Source organism: Anopheles bellator, chromosome 1, assembly GCF_943735745.2.
Source record: "Anopheles bellator chromosome 1, idAnoBellAS_SP24_06.2, whole genome shotgun sequence".
NCBI classification, from domain to species: domain Eukaryota; kingdom Metazoa; phylum Arthropoda; class Insecta; order Diptera; family Culicidae; genus Anopheles; species Anopheles bellator.
The window spans coordinates 13,835,110-13,848,564 of NC_071285.1; the positions used below are offsets into that span (position 1 = coordinate 13,835,110).

At 48.5% G+C, this 13,455-nt stretch overlaps 1 protein-coding gene across 1 annotated transcript; it reads left to right on the forward strand.

Moving 5' to 3' along the window:
* Positions 1–209: 209 nt before the first annotated feature.
* Positions 210–2,566, forward strand: LOC131212824 (SET domain-containing protein SmydA-8). Its single transcript, XM_058206865.1, has 5 exons — positions 210–673; positions 743–880; positions 972–1,094; positions 1,179–2,112; positions 2,177–2,566. Exons 1-5 carry the CDS (start codon positions 512–514, stop codon positions 2,419–2,421), a joined length of 1,602 nt encoding a protein of 533 aa, XP_058062848.1. The 5' UTR covers positions 210–511; the 3' UTR covers positions 2,422–2,566.
* Positions 2,567–13,455: the final 10,889 nt, after the last annotated feature.

A 13,455-nucleotide genomic window follows, 5' to 3' on the forward strand; every position in this document is an offset into this window, starting at 1 on the left:
ACCGAAGGCAGAAGAGACTTCCACTCAGTCGCTCGTTGATTTCGTCGATCGTCAGTTCGCCATTTCGTGCGCAAGTCTTTCAACACACTTTCTCGTAATCGTGGATCGTGCGGTTCTTTAGAGCTCATAAAACATATTTTACTTACATCAGCAAACTTACTTAATCAAATAGTTAGTGTGAAACAACGCTGTTGTGGATGATAGATTATTGAAGAAACAATCCAAAGTTACATTCTATTGTCGGGCCTGCGGTTCGCTGCCTGGTTGAAATGAGGACGCTAGAAATAAGGCGAAGATAAAAATATCGTTTCCTGGTGCTGACACTGCCTCGCCGAACAAACCACAGCCGTGACTTTGCGCCGAGCACGTGGAACAAACGATCAACCACGGAGTAACATCTGTTGCGTAGGAAAATATAAACGGTCCGTTGGTGAGTGTTGTTTGTGGCCGAAGCAATTAGTGTTGCGGAAATTCGAGTGAAAACGCTGTCGCAGCGCTCGCTCTAACTAAGATGCTCGAAGACGAAGATTCCGATCGGGTTGTGAAAATCTGTCCGGTCTGTAAGGAGGACGCAACGAAGCGATGCTCTCGGTGCGCAATGGTGTTCTACTGTAGCGTGGAGCATCAGCAGCAACACTGGAAGACGCATAAACTTACCTGCAATCCGTTTAAGGTACGTTGAACACTCATCAGGTTTGGGTCTTTTAACTACAAAATGAAATGATTTTACAAACCATTGCAGATTTTCTCCAATGAGCAGTTTGGCCGGTTTTTGGTGGCCACCAGGGACATCAAGGCGGGTGAAATCGTCATCAAGGAATCGCCTCTGGTTCATGGGCCCGCACAAGTCACGGGTCCCGTCTGCGTTGGATGTTTGCAGGTATGCAGTTTTTTACAAAATTTCGTCGATCAATTCCAATTGATGATCAATGAATTACTTCCAACATCATACGAAATGTACCTCGTTTCAGGGTTTACAAGAGAATAAATATCTGGAGTGTGAGCGGTGTGGCTGGCCAGTGTGTAAGCGTTCCTGCCAAGACCATCCGGCTCACCGGGATGAATGCAAGCTGACCGTAGGACGAGGCAGCAAGGCAAGTATCAGTTTGCTCTGGAATGCCCTGGACAACTATCCGCGGTAGCATCAGTGAGATCAGTGTTGCTTCCCGTGTTTCCAGATCTCCGTTAAGCACTTTTACGTGCCACATCCGATGTACCAGTGTCTAATGCCCTTACGGTGTCTTCTGCTGGCCGAAAGTGATCCAGTGAGATGGGAGAGTCTGCTTCGGCTCGAGTCACACGACGAGGAACGGCGAGGATCCGAACAGTGGCGCAACGATCGCGAAGGGGTTGCAAAACTCATTCCGAGGTTCTTCAAGTGCGACAGCCGCTGGGACGAGGACGAGATCCTGCGGGTGGTCGGCATTATCCAGGTGAACGGGCATGAGATCCCACTGACGGACCCATCCTCGGTGGCGATCTACAACCTGGCCTCGATGCTGGAGCACTCGTGCCGACCGAACCTGACGAAAAGCTTCACCAACCGCGGCGAAATAGTGATCTGGGCCCCGAATGCGATCAAACGGGGCGATCGGCTCAGCATCTGCTACACGGACGTGATGTGGACAACCGGCAATCGGGTGGAGCATCTGCAGCAGACGAAGATGTTCCGGTGTGAGTGTGATCGGTGCAACGATCCGACGGAGTACGAGACCTACTTCAGTGCGCTCCGTTGTGCCGGCTTTCAGAAGGACTCGAAGTGCAAGGGCTATCTGTTGCCGGTGAACAAGGATGAGTGGAAGGATGATTGGCGTTGCCTCAAGTGCCACAAGGAGGTGACGGGTGCGGCCGTTGGTCAAATTCTAGAGCGTGCCCGGATGGACCTGGAAGCGATGCAGAAACATCGGGAGGATCACTGCAACAAGTACATAAAGCACTACTCCAAGTGGCTCACGCCCAACCATCAATACCTGGTGGACGTGAAGATATCGCTGTCGCAGGTGATCGGGGGCAAGGCTCCGGAGGCGATCAAGAAGATCCCCTACGAGAAGCTGATGCACAAGATCAAGCTCTGCCAGGATCTGGTGGCACTGTTCGAGAAGATCTGCCCAGGTGGGTTGAAATGCAGTGACCTTGCGTAGCCTAGCCTTGTTTCATTTGATTTCTCCTCTTTTAGCCGAAGCCCGCGCATTCGGAGCTACGAGATTCGAGCTTCACGCGGCCCTCGCGGAACTTGCTCGCCGCAGCACGGAGTCCAATAATCCGGCCTGTACGGCCCAACTGGAAGAATCACTGTTCAACGCCGACGAGTGTATACGGATGCTGCTACACGAACCGAGCGTACTGATGGAAAGCAAGATCTGTGGACAGGCGAGGTTAAACGCACAGGCACTAAAGTCTCTTTTAGGTATCAAAGATTAATCGCACGTTAGGTGGACAGTAGAACCAAGACAGTGGCACATAGATTAGCATTGCATTGCACGAAGACACCACCCAAAGTGATTCCTAGAGAATGGTAGCAGACTAAACACTCTCATTTAGCAAATAAAGCACCGTTGTTAGACCATGTTTGAGATTGTTATTTCATAATTTGTGAAAGTTGGTGTAGATACTTGACGACTTATTAATGCCCTTTCAAATTTCCCCTAGGATTCTTTATTCAGAAGAGTCCCAACGTTTGGCTGGGGAAAGAGCTAAAGCCGCTCCACGTTAAGACCTTGGCGATCAAAGTGTCGGACGGTGTGATAAAATTGTGTCCCGTTCCCTAGAGTAACTTAACACCCTTCGGAAGGCGTTTTGAAATGCGCTGAATAAATATTTCACAAGTTCTCTTCGCAGAGCTAGAAATGAAAACCCATAGACTCGTCCCGGTTGAGTTCTTCGGTTGGCCCGATCAAACGAGGCCAGTAGTCTGATGCATACCATTCGTGTGACAACTAATATGGAACGAACCGGAACTGGGGGGCTATTTTAATACATTTTCTCAAGTGTCACGGCAAGTGTTCATGAATGTACGAAGGCCTTGTTCGCCTGGCAATCATTTGGTCCTTAGATAGATCGATACACGAATGGCTAGTTTGAATTTCAGTTTTAGTCCTTCTCCTTGAATGTGAACCGCTCTTAAATTTTCCATTTCTCTAACTTATTGCGTTCAAGCGTAGACGATGAACCGATGGCCAATCGATGGCCAGGCTGGCAGGTTTTTACTCTACCGGACCTTGGATCAGTTTTCCCACTTTGTCCTGGTGCTTCACCTTGTTTGAGCGATTTTGTAACTTGGTCTCGTGTCAAAAGGGCACCCTTCAGGTTCTGTTGGGACCACCACACTTCAGATATGGGGAAACTTTATTCATCTCAAAAATATCAAACTTTCTTCAAGCCTCTCGCCGGCTGTTGCCGTTGCAAGTTGCGATAATTTTATTGTTATTTCTTGCCGCGGCATTCGGCACCGACTCCACTCGTGGAACCTTTCGCGCCGAGCTGTGTGTTGTGGGATATTTGAAAAGTTAGCCTCGCGGGTGCCAGTCGGGAGACTCTTAAGTCACAACCGACACCGTTCGACAGCTCGCGAAATCTATACGACCCGTGGGTGAATCACGCCCCGCCCGGTCCGGGGCGAGTTTTAATTAAATATAATTTATGCATAACAGATTTGTGGCTCAGCTTTTTTTGTTGTTGTCGGTTTTGTTTCTCGCCCTTATTACCTATTCTTGAAAGATGTCGCGTCAACGGTAATCGAAAGTGAGCTGGCGGACCCGCTAGGATAGGATGAGTTTAAATTGGATTATTAAATTTTGGGTTCCCTGCTTTCCCCACCAGAATCCGTGTCTGTGTGTTCCGAAAGGGGAACCAATGTTACGCTAATGATAATGCAACTTACTACATCTCGTCAAGTCTGGTACACAATGGCGGAGTTTACCAACATCTCGCACGGGACCGCAACAGGTTGCCGTCACGTTTCATACGCAAAATGATGCCTTTACCGTTCCGCAAATGCGAACAATTTGATTTTGGTTTGAATAATTGCTGAGACGATCGTAATAATGGCGCAGATCAGATTCGAACATATTTGACCAAAACTCGGAGTTGATCCTGGTAAGCTTTCCGGCGTAACTTCCGATATTTGTTTGCAGTCTTCAGTCTACGACGGCAACCGCGGGAGAGAAAGTTTACTTTCCGGAGTTTGAATATTTGGCATTCGGTTTCGCTCACTGCCAGACGGATAACTTTGCTACTTACTGACGGATGTTTGCCGTACGCGTCACCATACCCGAAAGTTGCTCATGCGATGGGATTATTCCAATCGAGTTCTTGAATTACAACACCGGCGATTGGTGTTGAAAAGGGTTCGGGTGAATGATATCGAAAGCTTCTTTTGTTTTAAGTTATTTTTAATTATTTTAACAGTCATTCTACGAAATCGGCTTAAGCAGGTGTAAAAACGACACATAGAGAAATTTATCCAATTAATAGTAAACGTATTAGTTTGCAGAGATCCCATCTAAGCCTCACCGTACGGTCTATGAGCAGCATAATAGGCCCAAGAGATTGGCCCCATTAAACTACTTGCCCTCTATGCGGCAACAAAAGGTGAACAACAGAATGGAGGGCAAACAATTGACAACATAAAACACATTAATGTCACCGGAAGCATGGCGAAGGGTTGAAAGTGCCGACACGCAGGTGAACCAAAAAAACGGTGCCGAAGACGCCGGCAACAGTCCGCCCGACCGCCACACATACACACGTGAGTATTAAAGTTTGGCACGAGCAACCGACACGTGCTTTGTGGGGCCCGGGGGGTATCTGCACCGGTCCGGCACGAACTGAAATAAAACGTGATTTTCCAGGATTGCGAACTCATTCGGTGGTGGCCGGCGTTTTAGAAAACCCCCGAAAACGCAATCACGCCGACAAGCGGTGGACGGATATTGCCAACGGGTTCCTTACCGTACGCGATGCACCGGCCCGGCGGGTAACAGGAACCTATGTCGGACAATATACGGAAACAAACTGGTGTGGTGTAAACGTGCGGAAAATAATAATTCAATTTGGGTCCACCTGTACCTGCACGGACACTAGGAACTGGTTTCATTCCTTCTTGCCGGAGCTTGTTTTGTTTCGCAAACCTGGTCCTGGCCACTCGGGCAGACGAAATATTTTTGGTAATTCAATAAAATTTTAAATGTAAATTTAAATAGTCTTCTGCAACCTTCCGCACAACAATAATTTGAATCGAGTCGAGTCCCAACGAGTCGTTCCCCAAACTATGGCGTAACTGTTCTCTAGATTTCAAATCGGCCAGCTCCAAGAAGCACCAACGAAGCGCGGCAATATATTGGCGGTCATGTTTATACCGAACCAGGAACCAGGGGAAGCAAGAATTGTATCAACAACCTGCTCTCGTACGGCGCCAGTTCCTTCGAGGCGAGTTCCCCGAGTGTCGTAATAAACTGACCACCGTCTATCGTGCACCCCCAACGGCACCCTTCGGAAGCTCTCGAGAAAACAAACGACTGACCAACCGGACCGGACGCCGAACTTTATGCCACGCGTGAGGACTATGATATACCCGCTTGCTGGCGGCTAGAAACCGGGAATAGGGGGGGCAAAGTAAAAGATAGGAACTGGACCGTCCACTAGGGAAGAAAAGTTGCCGCAGCCGTCTGGAAAGTGCAGTCCTGGAACCGACTGGAACCGGCGTCCCGGCGACATCATAGTTGTCATAGGGTGCACCAGTGGCTAAAGTATGCTCTTCTGCATGAGCGATCCCGCCGTGGCGAGGTTTACAGCGCCGTAGGACCGGTGGAAGGCAGTCCGAGGGCGGCTGCAAACAAAACACGTCCCGTCGAAGGCGCCCAGTGGTCCCTCGGTGTGTTTCATACGATGGATCCGACGGGATGCGGGATATGAACACACTGTGTAATCCAAGTGTTATTCCCTGCTTATTATTGGAAAGAATATTGAAACAGGACTTTGTCCACAATCTTTTCCCATGTATACAAGATGGGAATATAATAAACCACCAGCGGAGCGTGTCCTGGGCCACCGGCCTCTGGTGGTCAACTGGCTGGCTGGCTCCGTATGATCTGTGTGCAGCATGCAGCTCGGGATGCAAATAGCAACAGCACCCAGAAGATGGCGTTGGTCTATTTACTGTGTCCCTCGATGTGCTGGATTACAGAAGAATGTCCACCAAACGGAGCGGGCAGGCGGAGTCTGGCCTGTACTGGGCCGTGTTTCAATAAGTGATGCCGGACCGAAGCTCAAATATTGAATCAATCAAGCGACTGCTGGGGGTGTTGCGGCTCGTGGTGAGCGATCGAGGCACATTTCTTGAGGCTTGCGTCACAGTTGTCACAATTGTTATGGTTAACTAGAAACCAAGAATCGTTTACTTAAATCATTCATAATCCCCTGCAACCGACTATTGGTTCGTTTAGAGCAAATGGATGAAGCAGATTAATATCCCTTGCCGCGACGGTCAGCTTATTTCTGGCCGCTGCTAAGCAGTGTTGAATGTGAGGACGGAAAAATCGACACATGCGCCGGATGTTACAGTTTTGAGATATTACCCGTAAGATAAAAGCTTTTCACTACACCATTCACACTCTGTCGTGTGGAACTCCCTTCTCGGAACGTTGCAATAATGGAACCGGACCGGGCATCTGCTCTGCTTGGAATTTTTTGCTGACACCGAGAAAGCGAGAATGGAACTTTCTGCAAATGGAAGGCATTCGAACTAACGGCCCAACGGAATGGGAAAAGAATCTCTACCAGATTGCGTGGAGCTTAATTAAATTAAGAAATCGATGTAGTAAGCCCTTCTTGACAGGCCTATCAGCGTGAATGGATGAGCGTAGAGTGGGCAGATAGCACATAATGATGGCCTCACCAGCACGTCGTTTCACCAGTCGGTTACCGCCCCGGGACTGACGGTACTGTGTGTTACTCGATTTTTCTCTGACGGTTGAAATATCCTTAAAGGCAGTAGAGAAAACGAGAAATGTTTCTCAAAAGACTCTTTTCGTCACTAAAGGCAGCTAGGATAAGAGAAAATCAAATCGAACCTAACAGAACCTTGAACGATTGTTACGCAATGCTAACGATTGATTCTTCATCTCGTTTCATTCGACATCGGGTAACTTAACTGATTTACCGTCGTGAAAATCGATAACACATTTCAACCAGAACTAGAGACTTTACTCTCAGCAAGTCCATTCACCAGGCTTGGCCACAAATCGGCCAAGCGAGTATGTTGAATGCGGGTTAAGGAGCTAATGGTCCGTACGGTTGCGATGCGTATCGGTTGTGCAATGAGATTGATATCCTGTGCGGAGCCGGAAACCACTGTGAACACAATTTCAGAGTATCTATTCATGAGTATGTAAGCTGCGCATATCGCTGTATTGTTCAAGGAAATATAGTTTTTGATTAAAACTGATTAAATTCATGTTTTAGTCAGGGAAACTCAATTACATGAACGATCATGCATTTCCATAACTATGAAGTGTTAGCAAAAGCACTGTGTATAGACGAGGCAATTCCGACATGGTGAGGATTTGTTAAAATGTTCGATTCTTGATTCTTAAAACAGCATCAAAATTAAATATGTCTAAAAGCAAAACTAACAATTCGAACGGCACCAGGCGTCTCCATCGCGACGCGGAAGCATCGGTTCCGCATCGGTTTTGAAACAGTTCAATTGAACTGGGTTAAGAATTTAATTTCTTATGCTCAAACAGTTGGAAACGTGGCGATAGACCACCCAGTGTCGAGGGCTGAAAATGGGCCCCATGCAAAACGCTTCCCATCAGCAAAAGTACAGTCCATCTGGAGGACGCGTGTGCGGTGACGGTGGTTGAGCACGACAGGCCGTTACTCAGCTGAATCGGGATGTGATTGAAAAGCGAAAATGGATGTGCAGTCAATTGCAGTTCCAACCACGGCCATTTGCCTGCGTTCCTTGCACTTCGTTGCGTTCGCTAGCTTCTCTAGGTCAACCGGTAGCCAGCCGGTGCCTTCCCGTAGCACCAGCACTCGGTTCTAACCCTAGCTACGGGCCTATCGCTGCCCCCTCTACAAAAGCTGTGAGCTTTTCGCCGTCCATCCAGCGTAATGAATTCGTAATTGAAAACTGAACCGGAAAGATAGCAATTTAACACTGACGAGCCCGGAACCCAAACCGAGCGAAATCTTAGACGATCGAACAGCTGCTGCGAAAGGCCGCTGGTCAGCGTTTTGGTTTGTGTTCTGAGCTGCCTGAGGTTTCTACTCTGTTGCACGGTCACTACAGATTGGTTTAATATTTTTACCCACCCGTCCGGAGTCGCTACTGGCAGAGTGCTACAGTTTGATCCCTTCGGACGCGGTGACGGACAGCAAAAATTGATTAAACGACTATTGAGCTTCGGTGTATGGATGGTGTTCGACTCTGTGTCGGCCGGTGAAATCGGAACGATTAATTCAATTAATTTCTGACGCGTTCGGCGGGAAAATCAATATCTGTTTGATTGCAACATCAATCGTTCAATCCGCCGAGCAGCCATCCCGGGAATGGTCGAATAAGGGGGAACAAAACAAAAATCATAACATTCGTGTATGTTGAAAGAATAACATCGTTTAAATCGTTATTAATTTACGCTTTGGTTGGTATCATCTAAAAACGAGCACAAATTGAAGCGTGGGAAATGAAGAGCAACAAACACCCAAAAGCGAACCCAAAGCGGCAAACAACCAACCAACAGAACAGCTCCAAGAAGTAAGATCGGCGGGACGGTTTACGGTGGTAAGTTTGTTCGTTAAAAATGCACTGCTTTTATACTATTTCACAACAACTATTAGTTACTTCCGGCTCCGATTGGTGGGCATCCGGTGAACACCGTTTCCGAGAAGTGATGTTGCTGTTTCGAACGGTGTTTCGTGAAACACCACCACCGGCCGGCCGAATCATGGCGAAAAGTTGTTGCAGTTGCCGTTTTTTCTCTCAACTTCAACTTTCAGCCTTTTCCCAAGCGGCGGTCAAAAGTTGTGTCCCTAATGCATCGAATGGCCGGCGCTTCGGACGGGCAATGTTCAATGAATCTGAATATCGATGGTGGGGTCCGTTGAAAAAGTGATGCGGCCAAGTTAGTGTTGGGCCGGGCCGGACGTCGCCGGGAGCCGAATGGATGGTCCGACAGAAGTTTCGGAAGTGCAAATCTGGTCCATCGGCTACCACGGTTAGGATAGATCAAATATTTTTATTTCCGCAGCTATGAAACAAGTTTCGGTGTAAACACGTCGGCTGCAGTCTTTTCGGAGGATGCCCATCGTGACGGGTGGCCGTTTAAAGCAAATGCATCAAACTGGGTCCCTGGAAACCGAGCAAAGCCGGGCTCACCGGATCTCCCGGAGGACCAAATAATGCTTGTTCGGTGGAAACAAGAGAACATCGTAACGAATCGGTAGGGACTTGTACCTTTTTCAGAAGGTCCGAAAGCAAATTTGGAGCCCGCTGGTCGCGATGCGAGCATGCTTTTATAGAGCACCGGGCTATCTCCCAGGCCAGTTTGTAAGGATGCGCTGCAAGTTGAAGGCAAATATTATCCAAACTGCAATCAACAGCAGTACCGGGAGTGCCAGCTTTATAGAACGGCGCACCCCAAACCAACCAGGTTTTCGAGCCCTCCGTCCATGGTGGAACAAGTATCATTATCTATTTGATTGGCATGGACACCGGATCTACCGGCTGCCGTCGGTTCTGAAGCGAGTTTTGCACCTAGAATGCACCCGATGTATTCGTGAATTCAATCAAAACCCACCGTCACCAGCCCTACAGGTTTGGCTATATAATCGCATTAATTAGGATTTTGTCAACTGACTAATGCAAACGAGCTGCCCACTTCGAAGAAGCAAGGTGCCGTTTGTTGATGCTGCTGGAAGACATACCTGCTGCCCGTCCAGCGGTTCACTCAACCGGAATCTATCTTCTTCCGGAGCGGAGTAGTGTGTGTTGCATTCGGACGACAAGATGACGATTGGCAACTATTATAGGAAGGAAGCTGTGGCTCCTACCTTGACCACGCCTCTGCGGAGGACCCCAAATTGTGTGAACCGGACTTTTCCGTGGTCCCGGATTCTGGTTAGCGTGACCCGGGGCAATTATTTCTCCGTTGAGATATTTTTATCGTTTGATTGCAACGATGCCCCGGTGCCACGGTGAGTAATGGTTTGCTTCGGTCCGGCTCCGGGCTCCGTTTCCCATTATGGCGATGAAGACGATGATGGACGTTCGTCTTCGGTAGAGCGGGTCCAAAACATGGTTTCGAAAATTGAAACAAGTGCAGTGTGGTGTATTGGGGCGCGATGAGAAGATTGATAGGGCCAAATTGATTCCATCGACCACGGTGCGGAAGAAAGCCGGTGGTCAAACTAATTTCATTTGAGCCATACGCTATCGTGTGCCAACGGATGATGAAATATTTCACGTTTAACGTAAACGTACAGTGGATTTGTTGACTCATAAATTATTTTGATTCTGGCTTCTGTTCCTTATTCGCTCTTCGAGCCACAAATTGATTCACCATTGAATTGATTGATCATTTTTGAATTAATGAAAAAAATGGTTCAAGAAAAACACATTTGAAAACTTGATAGCGAAATTGTAAAAAGTTCTAAAATATTTTAACAGTTAAGACTGGAAAACACATTTTAGACCTGAGTATAGTTCTCCAATCTGCACTCGAGTGAACCAATTTATTTTGAAATACCGTGCAGTATCTGACTAGGCCAACTACGATGCCACCCGTCACCGTGTTACTTACACTGACATCCTGAAGCCTGAGATTGCTGTCGAAACTAATTGAAAAATCGATCCAAGCAACCCATGCACTTCATCGTGGAGATCTGTCAAAAGGTTTCGCTCGAATTAAATCTCGAATTGATGGAGGCCGTGGCCGAACCGTGGCTGAACCGTGCGCCATATTTCACTTTAATATCCCGGCACAAATCAAGGGATTATTTCGCCCAGCACCGCTGCTGCCTTGGATCTCGATCTTAGTGCTCGGGTTCCGGGTTTTCGGGGCGGACGAGAAAATAAAAATCAATAATGAAACTGAACTCGTAAGGCTCGCTGTCCGGTGGCCATCGTCCGATTGGTCGAATTTATTTCTCAGCATCGCGTGTTAGACGTTCGAACTCAGGCAGACCGTGTCAGAGGGCATAGCAGTGGATATTTTCATTTTCGGCAGCCACGGACACTCGCTCCGAAGGGCTTCCGAAGCGAAATTTGCACCAAACCATCACCGGGAAACCGGGCAGCAGCTGGCACACTGTAACCTTTCCCTGGGCCGAGCCAGCTGTTTCGTACCGACCGACCGTGTAAGTCCTGATGGAAGTTAAACGGCCTCGGGCCTCAAGCGAAGCGCAGTGAAGAGAAGAATTTATCTTCGTCTTGCGGTTTCCATCATAGCCCCCCCCCCCCCAACCGGGTGGTCACGATGCTACCAGGAAGGCTGAGGGCGAAGAAAACTTTTAGTGCCCCTCTTGCCACAGGCACTAGGAAAAACGAAAGAGACGAGAGTGAAGTGAAAAGGCACAGCGCTTAACCGGAAATGGGAAAAGTGTTGGCGAATATGGCAAAGAATGGTAAAGTAAATCGAACAGGACACTGTGAGCAGTCGGCAGCAAATGAGGGCAAAGTGCTTACCGGAACACCGTCACAGGAATGACCCTGAAGGCAAGGCTGGAGGGTGGATTTGAAGAACGAGCTGACGAGCTGCCTTTTAGCCAGTATTAATGGAAGCGTCTAAAGTGCAACGGAGAGAAAACGAATTTGAAATTGCCGTTACAATATCGATGAAACCAGCAGATGCGTTGGTAGCTGGTCACAAATAGTGCGGAGTGGCCAATTTAAAACATTCGCCGCATGATCCATCCTATTTCTGCTCGTGGCTGGTGATCAGATGCACGACGTTTGACAGGATGTTAAATTTAAGCGACGGAACGGTGCATAATTTCCTACTCCGAGTCGGTCTACACCGGCTTCAGAGCCTACGGGCGAAAGAAAACCAAAAATCCAGGTCACCCATTTCCACGTGTCACTCGAGCCCGGGCGTGTGTCAGCCGCAAGTGCCTCCCGGGAACCAGAAGGGCTGTGGGTAAGAAATAGACCATGTACATCCAAAGTCCATCGTTGTCTGTGGCTGGCTATTGCCGGATGCTGGAAGGACTTCACTCACTAGGCTTCTTTCGCTTCCATTGACAGTATCGGCACCGAGTGGCACTGGCAGTCGTTTGGTTACACGGCTCGATAGTTATGTTAAAAGCCGGCCTCGGTCTGCTGTTGGTGCTGCTGGCGGCCTCTAAGAGAGGTAGAATCCGACGGCTTTACGCTCTAAACAACAGAAGCCTCCGTTAGGCTTCACAATCGGCAGCGGACTGAAACTGTCAGTCAGCCTCAGACGGACAGTGTGACAGGTCATTGTGACGGAGCCCGGGACATTCGTCAGCAAAGACTGTGCACCAATCGGTTTTGCTGCACAGGCTTGTGTTGGAAGGCTTTGGAAGGATGCTCCTCAACGTGCCACGCTTCTCTAATCGACCTTCCGGCCCCGGCCTTCTGCAGGCTCCGTTGGTTCGGATAATTAAAAATATTATCCCTTGATGGGCCATCTCGGGCAATTACTTTGCCATTGTTCCCAGCTAGTCGTCCGCACTAAATAGACTGGTTAACACTCTAAGCAGTGGCTGAAGCCGACCGATCACAATGTGCGCTGGAATTGCCGGTGGAACGACGAAGCCGATGCTGAATGCCGTACGAGAATGAATTGGTCTGTAAGTAGTGCTTTGCATGTTCGCTTACTAAAATTACCATTCAGCACGTAAAGAAAGCTTCCGGGAAACAAAAATTAATTCCATCTTCTTCCATTGTGGGATTCTTCTCCGATAAGCTAACGGAGAAAATGACTTTCATCACGCGCGCGTGCGAGCTTCAAGTGATTCATTTTAATTAGAGAAACAATCGAAATCTTCCACAGACAGATGGCCAGCCCCCTCCGCCAGGTCTGGCTTGGTCCTGATTGACATTCCGCTTCAACGCGTACTCCTTGCGGCTACCGCTTCCGGGGCTGCCCGAGTGCCCGCAGACTTTACCTTTCCGGGTGAATGCTCTTAGGGCAAGTGCAAATATTTACGGTGTCCCCAAGTCTCGCTTCGCCACTTCATCGTACAGACGATGCGTGAAATAAGGATAATCGAAGGTCCAATGTAAGATGAGCACCACTGTAAGGCACTGGCGCGCTGACCGGCCGGAGGGAAGCTAAATGAGACGGGTCCCCTGGAAGGCTCGAATCACAATCACTGTTTACCCTTCAATTACCACGGCCCCTGGTCGTGGTCCATTGTTTTGTAAATATTCTTTTCGGTCCACTTCGGTCGGGCCCAACTCGCAACACGTCGACCGCAGTTTATCAT

Bases quoted from the DNA above. Each gene is read 5' to 3' on its own strand.
- LOC131212824 (XM_058206865.1), top strand. From the start codon at position 512: ATGCTCGAAGACGAAGATTCCGATCGGGTTGTGAAAATCTGTCCGGTC. The intron at 674-742 runs GTACGTTGAACA...AAACCATTGCAG, and splicing joins TTACCTGCAATCCGTTTAAG to ATTTTCTCCAATGAGCAGTT. The intron at 881-971 runs GTATGCAGTTTT...ACCTCGTTTCAG, and splicing joins TCTGCGTTGGATGTTTGCAG to GGTTTACAAGAGAATAAATA.